This window comes from Atractosteus spatula, chromosome 18 (genome assembly GCF_055471065.1).
Source record: "Atractosteus spatula isolate fAtrSpa1 chromosome 18, fAtrSpa1.hap1, whole genome shotgun sequence".
Classification (NCBI taxonomy): Eukaryota; Metazoa; Chordata; class Actinopteri; order Semionotiformes; family Lepisosteidae; genus Atractosteus; species Atractosteus spatula.
The window spans coordinates 1,342,734-1,355,290 of NC_142723.1; the positions used below are offsets into that span (position 1 = coordinate 1,342,734).

At 49.0% G+C, this 12,557-nt stretch overlaps 2 protein-coding genes across 3 annotated transcripts; one reads left to right on the top strand and one right to left on the bottom strand.

Moving 5' to 3' along the window:
* Window positions 1-245: 245 nt before the first annotated feature.
* On the bottom strand, window positions 246-9,348 carry LOC148818307 (cytochrome b-c1 complex subunit 2, mitochondrial-like). Of its 2 annotated transcripts, none has more exons than XM_088936215.1 (14): window positions 9,244-9,348; window positions 7,865-7,969; window positions 6,406-6,555; window positions 5,836-5,900; window positions 5,583-5,639; window positions 4,852-4,976; window positions 4,129-4,226; window positions 3,962-4,019; window positions 3,426-3,521; window positions 3,117-3,316; window positions 2,734-2,814; window positions 1,915-1,991; window positions 1,038-1,191; window positions 246-591 (listed from the first exon to the last, which is right to left on the bottom strand). In XM_088936215.1, exons 1-14 carry the CDS (start codon window positions 9,274-9,276, stop codon window positions 508-510), a joined length of 1,383 nt encoding a protein of 460 aa, XP_088792341.1. In that variant the 5' UTR covers window positions 9,277-9,348; the 3' UTR covers window positions 246-507. The 2 variants fall into 2 exon arrangements, with proteins under 2 accessions (XP_088792341.1, XP_088792342.1); XM_088936216.1 differs by lacking the exon at window positions 7,865-7,969 and adding an exon at window positions 8,005-8,091 and having other exon boundaries at window positions 9,244-9,345.
* Window positions 9,349-10,104: 756 nt separating this feature from the next.
* LOC148818308 (NHP2-like protein 1) lies at window positions 10,105-12,224 on the top strand. The gene is made up of 3 exons (XM_088936512.1): window positions 10,105-10,278; window positions 11,062-11,182; window positions 11,706-12,224. Exons 1-3 carry the CDS (start codon window positions 10,276-10,278, stop codon window positions 11,966-11,968), a joined length of 387 nt encoding a protein of 128 aa, XP_088792638.1. The 5' UTR covers window positions 10,105-10,275; the 3' UTR covers window positions 11,969-12,224.
* Window positions 12,225-12,557: the final 333 nt, after the last annotated feature.

Below are 12,557 nucleotides of genomic sequence, written 5' to 3' on the forward strand. Positions count from 1 at the left end.
AAACACCAGTTTCGGAAGTGTCTGTCATTTCATTTTCTACCCAATGCACAATTAAATATTCTGACCACTTCCCGTATGTCTTAATGTGTTTTTTTTCCCACTGAAGATTGCAATTCAATATGGAGCATGGAAGCACAACAGGGAAAATAAGTAAAAAAAAAGCACGGCTGCTTCGTACAACTGCTCTTATTACCATTAGCTTCCCCGTTTCTACTTCTAGAATGGTTATAAACCTCCACAGAGCCTTCAGATAGAGACGTTTTAATGAATTTACAGAAGATATACAGAACGGTGGCCCAAAAGTAAAACCTTTTCCGACGCCAGTACAGATGTGGACAGAAAACCTTCTTCAAAAACGATAAATATTGCGTGATCGACAGAATGCAGCACGTTCTGTGCACAGAGTCATTACGGGATTAGAACCATTTCTAGGTTTGCTGAATGTGCAGCAGGGAAAAAAAAAAAAACGCTTGCAAGTTGATCTGAAAATTCCCGGTTCGGTTATATTCATAATTCATCCACAAACGGGGTGTTTCCCAGGTTCCCGCTGGCCGCCATGGACTTCTTGCCCGACACAAACTTTTTCGCTGCCTGAAAAATGGGAAGAAAAAAAAAAAAGTCGGTAAAAACAGCAAACAAAATAAAGACTACATGATGAAACCACCCTCGATTTCGTGACCTGGCGCTATGTTTTTAAACGCCCCTGTTAAGGCTAGCAAGAAAAATGTAACCATATTCCCGAAATGAGTTTATTAGAAATCCTGAAACTGTCTAAAATTCACTCCTCCTTTCCAGATTATACTTTGACAAATTGCTGCGCTCATACTATGGACTTGCAGTTGATTTTTTTTAATGGGAATTTACTGGGGCTCAATCCAACCCAGGTAGTAGACACTGTAATGGGAGTCAGTGATTACAGATGTCGTTATGCCTGAGGAAAGACAGTGTCCCCAAGGTACAGGCTAACGCCTCCCAGAGCACCGTCAGGCTCCTCGTGCACCTCGGCGAGCCGCACGCCAGCAGGCGGCCGAACTCACGTTGACGACGTCGTTGGCGGACACGGAGTCGATCTTCTGCGCCACGGCCTCAGCGGGGACGTAGCCCCCCCCGGCCAGCGCCTGGGCTCCCACCTCCTCCAGCATGCCCTCGGAGCTCTCCACCGCCATCAGGCACCGCGCCTTCAGCTGGTTCCTGCCGCGCAAAACCAGCGCAAAGTGAACGGCGAGCTCGGTTCCTTCCCGCACCGGCACTTCAAAACGCCGCTGGGACAACTTCACGTAACCTTACCCTAACTTCAAACACATTCATATCATGTGGGCTTTTTACAGATGATGCATCAGGAGCACATCATTAGTTGTGGTGCGAATGAACTGTAATCAAGAATGATATAAAACTAGTGAAGAAAGCACTGTAACACGTACTGATCTATAGATTTGCTTCATTTATGGCAAAAACGCGCCCATTAGCAGAAAGCAGCTTCATGACAATTGTCCAGGGCGCACGGGGCAGAAGACGGGCCCACACACTGGATGGGTCACCCACCAGCCACATGTGCATATGTGCGCCCACACAAGCACCCAGGGGCAATCAGATACACCTCGTAATCTAGATGCACCCAGCGTAAGCCCACACAGGCCCAAACAGAACACGCAAACTCCACCCAGAAGGCTTTCCCAGTCTGGGATCGAACCCAAGACTCAGGCCTTGGGAGGCAGCACTGCCAGCTGCCACATCACCACGCCAGCCGGAGCCCAACACATTCGTTTAGCCCTTTCACTTTTACTGCCCCCTTTCGTTAAAATCCTGTAAAACAAACACGGACAGGACAGTGCTTTCCGTTTTGACACACAACCGTATATCAGGATAATCAAGAACGGGGGTGGATATATTTAGGGCTGCCCCTTGTAAACGTACTTGGCCCTGGTAACGTCCGCAGCAGTGAGCTGCCCCTGGGACACAGCTTTGACTTGAGCCACTGCAGCCTTGATGACCTGTGGGGTGGAGAACAGTTAAAGAGGCTCAATATACACAGTCGGTACAGTGTTATTGTGAATTCCAGCATACCAGCCCAGGTGTGCTACTACCATTCTGTGTCAAGCTCTTTGCTCCAGCTAATCCTTAGCTATCAGGATATCTGTATCACCTGGGGCATTCAGCAATTCATTCTCTGGAAGGTTTAAAGCCCTGACTCTGCACAGAATGCACAATTCGAGGCTGACTGCTGCTGCACTAGCCTGTTCAACTGGAATACCACCAAGAGGGACAACCAGCTGATCTTCTAAATCACCCCAAAATCGTCCGTTTGTAAAGACTTGGAACAGACATGAGTTCTGATCAGTTTAGCCAGTAAACCTGTGCAGGAACGGCCAGCTGTGCACTTTAAGAGCTGCAAGGAATTTGCTAATACTTTCATTTCAGATGATGTCTAAACTGCTTCATCTCACAAAACACCAGCTCGAGTGATCAAAACAAAACTGTTTCAAGTCTATGACATTAGGTGAGCAAAAAAAACAGATGGACTGTTTTTCTCCATGGCCATTAGTGGCCATCCTTGTGTCCTAACAGTGTTTATTGGTTATTCTCAGACAGCAACATTCTGTAAACCTTGTCCTGGTGACGCAATATCAGAATTTTCTGGTTTCGAGTTATTTCCAGGGCTAACAAAGGAAACTGCATGGCCACAAAGACATTCCTACATTTGCTCCGGGCAATTTATTGGTCTCCAACACTCACATCTGCAGCCTGGCTGGCCTGGGAGATAGTGTAGATCCCGAAGAGCCCAGAGTCAGTGTAGCTGGCGTTGAAGGCAGAAGCCTGCAGAAGAAGGAGATTTAGAAAGATGGAGGTGCGTAAGAAAAGGTGTTTACATCATCACTAACGCCAGGCCTGTACTAGTCACATTAGCTACCTATTGTACCTCATACATTAGATTTGCCTCAGCCAGCAGCATGGGTGGAAAACTGGTCTGACGAAAGAAATGATTGTAAAAATATGACGTTCTTTCTACTGTTCAAGGCTTGCTTCCTCTCATGGATGTGTGACATGTGTGAGCGTGCAGTCACGTCATCCCAGGGCCGTGTTGTGCGGGTGCCATGCAGAGCACTGGCAGGACTCACATCGAAGGGCTGCGTGGTTGCCTTGGCGATGCCCTGGCTGAGCTTGCTGGTGGCGTTGGTGCCCCTCTTGACGTAGGGCCCGGCGCCCAGCACGTGCTGCAGGACGCTGAAGGCGCTGGCCTCGGGGCTGCCCAGCCCCGCCCCCTCGCACACCACGGCGGCGTGGACCAGGCTGTCTCCCGTCTGCTCCCGGACCTCCCCTGCCGACGGGCACGCAGGACACGCGTGTCAGCCTCCGCGCGGCTCGGACCGCACCGCACCGCACCGGACCGGACGGGACGAACGAACCCGCACGCGCGGCGGCCTTACCTCCGCGGTATGCCGCCTTGGCCCCGGCCGCCCCTCCTCCGCCGCGGATGTTGAGGAACTGTTCCCCCACCTGCTTCAGCTCGGCGTGGTCCACACCTGAGGGCCAGTCACACACCCGTCAGCGCCTCGGCAAACGCAGCTCCTCTAACGGGGACCGGCGCACCCAGCGCCCGCGCTCCCCTACAGCGCACCGGCTCGCAGAAGGCCGATGCCACCCGCCCGTCCATTTCCCAACCTCCTTCCCGATTCGGGGTCGCGGGGGAGCCGGAGCCTATCCCGGCAAGCAACGGGCACTAGGCAGGGCACAGACGCACACGACTTTCCCTAGGAGTCAACTGACCTTCCGGAATGCCTCCTGACTGTGGGAGGAAACCGGAGCGCCCGGAGGACACCGGTTTCACCCACGCAGACGGCACCCCCGGGCCCAGAAGAGAACCCAGGACTCCAGCGCTGCGAGGCAGCAAGACTGGCCACTCTGCCAGTGCTACTGTGCCACCAGGAAAGCGGATTCCTCTCTGAAAAATACTACCACTCACCGAGGCCTACCAGAGCCATTCGTGCACTGGTGAAATTGTTCTGGACAAAGGAATGCAGCTGCAAAATAAAAGGAAGCAGAATAATCGTATTAGAGACCCGTCTTGACAACTGTAACACGGCACTGCCAGACACCGCTCATGAAGCAACCAGGATGCGACTGTCTCACCTGTTCTGAAGTGATCTTGCCCACCATGTAGTCGGGGCAGTACAAGGAGTTACACAAGGCAGCCTTGTACGCAGCTGCATGGAGGTTTTCAAGAACACCTACAAGACACAGCAGGCCAGGAAGTTACAGAGAGATCTCTTCAACAAGTATAACAACGCCATTAGTAAAAATGCTTTCTGCAACCATCCATTCTTGTGCTACTGATGTAGAAAACAGAAACTGGGTTAAAATGACAGGCATGAGACAGAGGAGTAACCTGAAGTATCTGCGCACTTCTTTAACCTTTCTAAATGTACGGCACTACGCAAACTGTTATGCTGATTAGTATGAAAAGTAACTTGCTACAATTCTGCGATTTTTTACAGCACGCTTATTTAAACAAATCCAATATTTGCACATAGAACTGGCAAAAGCCAGTGTTCAAATAACATTCAGAAATCGGTCACAGCAGAGCCTACACAAACATTAAAAAGAGCTGAAGACTTGGCCAACCTCAGAGGAATATGATGAAGGCATATTCATCATATCACTCAGTATAACAGGGTCAGTATAACAGAAAAAAATACAAGTTTCTTCCATAGATAAAACCACAAAATCAGTCTGACTGATCCAAGTGCACAGTAATTTAGAAGAGTTCTGATCAGGTACCGGGTGTCGCAGACAGTAGTTGCCAAGGACCAACAGATGAAGGAGCAGGGTTGTATTCTGGAAGCTGTGACTCACCTATCTGGGGGTTCTGATGGGCCAGAGCTTTGTCCACCTTTATCCTGGGGGTGAGATCAGCTAACTCCCAGGGCCTGAACTCGGGCGCCGTGGTGACATTGATGAGATACTCCATAACCGTGTCTCTGCAAGACAAACGCCCCAGGTCACCGCACCGCACAGTTCATCTACACTACCCGCTAGAGCAGGACAGCATGGCAAGGGAGTGGATAAACGCTTCGATCGCTGCTTCAATAACACAACGTTTCCTTTGTCTCACTAGTAATCACCATTCAGATATTTTGAGATGGACTGATTCCAGGTAGAAATACCCTTTTTGAAACGTGGCAAATGTTTCAAATTATTATATTGTGCTAAACTGTTATATAGTTCAAGTACTGTAGGTAACTGCGTCAGCATGCGTGGCACGCTTCAGCCAGAAAACGTTGTGTTTCCTTGCTTCTCTTTGCAGCATGGAATAAACCTTTACTTGTTCCTAAACTCTTATATATATCTGCCAAACTTTAGCTTTTCAGTTTAGAAAGAATTTAACCGCTCTTTTTAGTCAGTTTAATCATATCAATGTATTTTTTTATATTGTCACCCATAACTAATAAAAACTTTCAATGCACAGCCTGAACACCAGACTTGAGTCTCCCTGCAGCCGAGTTTGAATTCACTCCAGTTCGAATTACTCTACTTCCCTGCACCGGGAAAAGGACAGGCACTCTGGAGCAGCTGTCAGGACTCACATGTGATCTCTCAGGCACTCCACAGAGTAGATCATGTTCTCCCTTGTGGAGGTCACACTGTGGACAATACAAGCATACACAGAGCACAGAATCAGTGAAACACAAAGCTGCACGTATACATATGCAGCAAGTAAGATTATCACAACGGCTTTCTGCAACAATTAGAGTTTTCAGGTTTATCTGCTTATTGCATAAGAACAGGATTCCAGAAACTGTGAACACACAGCAGCACGTCTCTCATGCCGTCACTGACCTCAGGGTGCCTCCCACTGCCTCAATCCCTCGAGTGATCTTAAACGCAGAGGCGCCCTTGGTGGTCTGGAAAAGATTAATATTGTTGACAGGACCTCCTTGCAGCAGGCCAATCGACGCTTCTTTTTTTTATGATGTCACCTTTCCAATTCAAAAGATCCTCTGGATGACCTCAGGAAAAGTAAACCAGTTGCCACCAGCTGGTAAGGAGGCAGGGAAGTGATATCTCCCACCGGCTCACCCCCCAAGCCCCCACCTCTGTCCCTAATACACATCCCTTCTGATGATCTGTGCACACGTGAATGCATATCCGCGTTCATACAAGTGAATGTGCGTTTAAAATAAAGAACAGGAGGCACTTCTTTACCCACAGGGTGGTGGAAGACTGGAACATGCTAAAACAGCTGGATGAGATCCTTGGATCAATTGTCTATTAACTACCAAACATAAACGGCCCCTTGTTCGCCACCCTTCTTATGCTCTTCAACACACGAGGACAGAAGTCAAAGGCTGCTTTAAGGCTTTACTGGTCAGTCTGCAGCAGAGGAAGGGGGACTTCAGACGCACGTACCAGGTTGGCAGCGAGACGGAGGAGGTGGGTGACCCCCAGGCTCTCCACAGTCTCGTACCGGCTGCCGGCTTTCACAAACACGCCGATCTTGGCGGAGGGGGAGTAGCTCTCCAGGGAGGCGATCACCAGGCCGCTGGGCAGCTTGGTGACCTGCAGACGCAAACGCATGAGCGGATCAGACAAAGACTGCCCCTTGACACGGGACTGCATCACGACGCCGATGGTGATGATGATGATGATGATGATGCCACTGAAACGGAGTTAGAGACAAAACCTCACCTTGCATTAATACAGCAGATTCCACTGCTTGTGCAAAGGGACAGTTAGGTAGATCATGCGTTAGAACGGAACTCAGGAGGCGGGTGAAAACGCAATTGGTTTAATTTTTAAAATAACGGAAGTCGACAAGGAGAGGTTGTGTCCCAGAAATGAGTACAATGAAAGTAAAACGCATTTGTCTCAGAAAACATTTTACAGAGTTCTTATTCAGCTATAACTTTATTAGTAATGAGACCAAAAGACACTGCTCTGCTCAAACCTAGGACATTTATTGCAGAAACTGTGTGTATTTACACTCTGCATACTGTATGTAACTACAGTCCAAGAGAGCCCATACTGACAGACACCAGCAAGACTCGGCATTCAGGTGGCTTAAAGACTGGTTCTGCCAAACAGCCTCACAGACACCATTCTACTCAAACCAGAAGGGTTAGCCATCATACTGCATCAAATGCATTCAAGGGGAGACCTATTTCATCCAGCACAGCAGATCAGCTGCAAGAATCAGGGTGATCAAGGGAGATATTGCTCCTCCAACTGAATTAGAGGGGAAGTTCAGGCAGGCAGGACTGTATAAACCCAGAGAGGAATACAGCCAGGACTCTGGGGTAACACTACTCTTACAAACTACCCCCTACAGCACGATGGCTACAGTCACCAACTGGGACATCATTGGTTTGGAAATTCTGGTCAGGAGGAAGGAGCTCCACCTGCTGGCCCACCAACGCCACTGACAGCAGCAGCCTGGTTTTCACAGGAGGTCTCCCAACCCAGTGCTGACCAGAGCCCAGCCTGCCGAGCGTCTGGGATCCCACCAGAAATGGCTACAAGGCGGAGAGGCTGCCATCCATAGAAGACACAGGATGAGGACTGTGAACAAATGTAGGTGTTTTCCTGTTACGTCCTGAGGACAACCTACAGTGTGTAAATACACCTTGCCAGCAGACTCCCAGGACTCACGCTGAGCACACAGACACTCTTCCAGCAAAAAAACCCAGGAAGACGTCACCTCAGTGGAGACGCCCCGCTTCGCTGACTCCTTATTTTAACAACAGCCCCAGCAGCTACTCAGCAGCACCAGGCGCACACGTGCTCGCACAACTGTGAACATACAAGCGGATACACGGCAGATAGTGCCGGCACGCACAGCCACCTGCGCGACTGGGGATTTTGCACGTACATGGATGTCTTGGGGAGGAAGGGGTGTCCCCACCGGAGCCCGGAGGCCCGGGAGCGGCTCGCTCAGAGACTGGTGGCCCCGGGCCGCCGCCGCATAGAAGCGTCTCTGCGGGAGAGAGAGACACGTTAACACCCACTGACCTGCACGTCCTGCGGGGGGAGGCTAGCTCGCTCCACTGCTGCCACGGCGTCGGGCTTGGGGGCAGCCTGGGCGGAGAAAAGCCTCCTCTGCAAACCGGAGAGGGAACCGACAGGTTTAGATCCGCGCCCGACCCTCAGACAGCGTGTGCGAACGAGACGAGAGTCACGGCGGTGGAGCGCTCATCCCCCCCCCCCTCCCCCACAACACACCTGAACCTCAAAACCAAACCCCTTCACCTTTACTTCCACCTCACTGATGCACAAGCTGATTAACAGGCCTGTTGCCCTGGAGTGAAACTAAAAAACAGGAGCAAATACTCGCTTACATCACAGGAGCTGCCAAGTGTGCACAAGATGAAGAAGGGTGCACAGCCAAACTTTTCCTTCCTTTAGCTTTTCAGCAAGGAACTCCCATTTCACCTGCCCAGTCTAACCCCCACAGGCGTCCTGTTTGGGTACTAGCCAATGACACAGGACAATGCATCGTGTATTAGAGACATCAAACTTGTTTCCCTCTTGGCCTCCCAGATCGCCACCTGACTAATCCACAGCACCTTTAGCGAAAGAACTGTTATGACTCCAGAAGATTGAGCCTGGTTAAAAAAAAAAAAGCTGTTTTCAAATCCAAAAAAAAAAACCTTCATGACAACACATAGTTTAGCAGTATTACTGCATTTCGGGGCTGTAACACACACAAAGCAAAACCTAGTTGTGAGTCAGACATGGACACTGTCTTAGACACACACCAGATCTGCCCGTCTGAATTCGACCGGTGCTCTATGGACGCTATTCATGGAGACCATCCACGTTACAGCGAGACCTCAGGTGGAGATACGAGTCAGATGGCTAAAACGGGAATACATAAATGACCTTCACTACAGCTTTCTTAGAGAATCCACAAACCAGTACTTCCGACACTCTCCAGTCCACCGTATCCCGTCAAGGCAAACCGCTTCTTGTGAAAATGTACGATTTGGCAACGCAATTTTAAACAACTCTGTTTAGTTAGCCCTGGTCATGATGGAATACATTTCTTAAATACTTTTTTTAATTTCATTTACAGCTAATGACACCTCTTTGAGGTACTGTACTCCGTGCAATGTCGCTCAACACAGGCCGGGTTTCAACGACGCAGCTAGTTTTCTTCCGCCACAAATCAAGCTGATTCTCAGGAGAGATGCAACGGACCCAAACAATTTCATTTAAATCGGCAATTGTCGGACATAAGCAGACTCTTACTGAAATGTGATTTAGACACCGAATCCCCTTCATGACTGACTGTCTCTCCTTCAGCCGCTGCAAGAACACAATATGGCCGCCGGACGTCCTACCCAGGCGCCACCGCGCTCCTTTTAGCCAATCAGAAGACAGATAGCGTGGCACGGTATCACTACGGGGCTTAATGTACGGCTCTGAAACTGGGCTCCGTATCCCGCCATCTTGGCTCGACCGACCCAGCTTGTCCGCTTTTCTGTCGCTCGTCTTGTCTGTCTTAAATCACAATGATGATCAGTTTCCTAAAGTCTTCTTCGAAATGTTCAGTCGATATCCACTTTAAACAATTTCATATGTGTTTGCCCGGGGAATGGTGGGATAGATTGAGTTACGAAGCGCATAGTTTGCTCATCAATTCAATTCAACATGCTTTATTGGCATGACCGATGAGTAGAATGATAGTGTTCATCTCTGTGCACTAACTGTCCCGATGCAACTGTACTCAACAAAACAGCAAGACTTAAATTTATATACCTCTCTAGCACATGATGATGTGATTTCTAAAACTTCTGATGCATTTTAAAGCAATATTTTTTCCATATAATATATTAGTTTCAACTGTGTCTACCCGAGGATAGTCTTATTCGGACGTTTTCCGTGCATACTTTTAATGCTGTAAAACAAATAATTTAAAATGTGACTCCATACATCTTAAGTAAATAGAATTCGATTATTCATTTCTTGGTCCCAATACATATTTTCATTACAATAGCAGAACCAACGTCAATGCGCTCATGTTTCCTCGCCGTTCCTTTTCAAGGGTACGCAGACCTCTCCTGGTGTACTTCCGCTTCCGAGTGTATTAATGTGCGCGCACATGGTTCTCCTGTGGCATTGTGGGGGGAATAAACGCAGGCGGGACGTTGACAGGCTACTTCGTGCTGTTGTGACTACTACCGAAAAAAAAAATTTGTGAAAGGTCCTCTGTGAAGCACACGCCGAGAGGACACAAGAATTAACCCAGATCGTCCGTTTGTCTGATCTCCTGCTGTAGCGATGGTAAGCAAGCGACCCGGGCGGTTAATTAGGATCCCTCCCGGCGCGGAGAGGCGGCCGACAGCCAGACTCCCAGCCCGGCTCTCTCACGGCGTGTAGCCGTGGCTCTCCTTGCCGAGCCCTTTCGGACTCCGGTCCACCCTGCTTGTCCACCGCCTCGGATCGGGCCTGTGTGGCCGGGAACCGTGGGGCAGCCGGGGACGGGAGAGGTGGCGTGTTTGTGCCTCTGCGGCGGGCGGGCTGCTGGAGCTCCGAACCACGTGTCTCGGTGCTGACTGAATGGTCGTGCTTGAATTGTCGGCTAAGTACAGGCGAAATCGTATTTTTTCCCGCGATGCCTTTTTTTGTGTGCTAACGAATGGCTTGGTCTTTCACAGCGCACTAAAATCGGACTGGTGTTGTTGTATACGGTGAAGCGGCAGCGTGGTGGATCTTGGTTGATAGCGCTCTCCATCACGTGCTTTTGTAGTCGTTTTGAAATGGGCTGGAGTTTATTACGAATCTTGTTGATTCGAAAAACGACGGTGGTTCAGTTTATTAATGCGCTGTTCTCCAGAGCGGTGTTTATTTGTCTAATCACTAATCCAGACTAGGATTGGATTTACGGTTCTGCAGCGATCTAGTCTACTTTTATGGAATAAGTAAGAGATAGTGAAAGCATGTGGTTATAAGTGTGTAAGAATGTTGTCCCAGCAGTGTTCATGAGTGTTGGACAGGATTAGCCGTGAGTGCATGAGAAGAATTCTTAATTGAGGGGTTCTGACCACCCGCTTCCTGTCTCCTCAGACTGACCCGGAAGTGAACCCCAAGGCCTACCCCCTGGCTGATGCCACACTGACTAAAACCATCTTGGACCTGGTGCAGCAGGCGGCCAACTACAAGCAGCTGAGGAAGGGAGCCAATGAAGGTCAGGAGGCCCGTGCTTTGATCTAGCTTGACTGCTAGATGGTTCTTCGGCTCTCTCTTTTTAATTTGTATGAACAGCGGGGGGGGGGAAGCTTAGTTTAGTACCACAACCACTCTCTTCAGGGACCTGACTGTGGGTGTTTGAGCTGTGGAAAGTGTGATAAAAGTGGAAGTGCATCTCCTTTCATGCATGGTTAACAAACACAATTGGGCAATGTCAGAGAACAGGAATAGACAATATAACCGCCTGCATCTGTCTTAAGGATGTATGTTGTTGCTGTGTTCACATAGCCAGCGGCAGTAGTATTTTGAACCGTCCTTCAAATGAGCCTTTAGATCACATTAAGCACATAGACTTTCAGGAACTCCTGGCAATATGCATCATAAATTCGATGCGTTACTTCATTTTTTTTTTTACTTTCCGCTTCAAAAGAAAAAGTTCATTATACTGTAAGTGCAAGGAATTGGGTACATTTAAATGAAACCAACCTGTTGTGCTTAAATTTCTGTTTTTCCCCCACCAGCCACTAAAACCCTGAACCGCGGCATCGCAGAGTTCATAGTGATGGCTGCCGACGCCGAGCCCCTCGAGATCATCCTCCACCTGCCGCTGCTGTGCGAGGACAAGAACGTGCCCTACGTCTTCGTGCGCTCCAAGCAGGCCCTGGGCCGCGCCTGTGGCGTCTCCCGGCCCGTTATCGCCACCTCCGTCACCATCAAGGAGGGCTCCCAGCTCAAGCCCCAGATCCAGTCTGTGCAGATGGCGATCGAGAGACTCCTGGTCTGAGAGGGCAGAGTAGCACTGTTGATTTACTTTAGCTTGGCCCACAAGACGAGGGTGAGAAACGATGTTCTTGAAAGTATGTATATAGTTGGGGAGGGATAATGTTAATTATCCTCTGCCCCTGGTTCCCAGAATGAATGGACTTGGCTGTCGTCCTGTCATTCCAATCTGTTTACAGTATTTGTCAATGGAATAAGTGTAACTTGGGGAAAAAAAATTGGATGCTGTTTTTTTTTAGACTGTTAAAAATAAAATTTAAGTTTCAGTGTTGCAGTGAATTTAAAACAAAAATGATCAAGTTTTACGGGGTATGACATTTCCAAGATGCTGTCCACATTTCGAGATTCAGACTAAAGATTCAGTAGCAATGCAGCTCTGAAAGGTACCTGATGACCAATGGACCTTCAACTTGGGGAAAATCTAAAGCCACATCCGGAAGGTAAGTTTGGCAAATGGATTGCTTTGTATTGGGGTGTAAGTGAGCAATGCCTTTAATAACTGGAATCTGTCCGGTTCCAAAGTGGACCATGCATTTCCCACTAATCTCATCTTGCATCAGGAAGACAAGATGCTTGTGTGCCGCTCTGCTGGA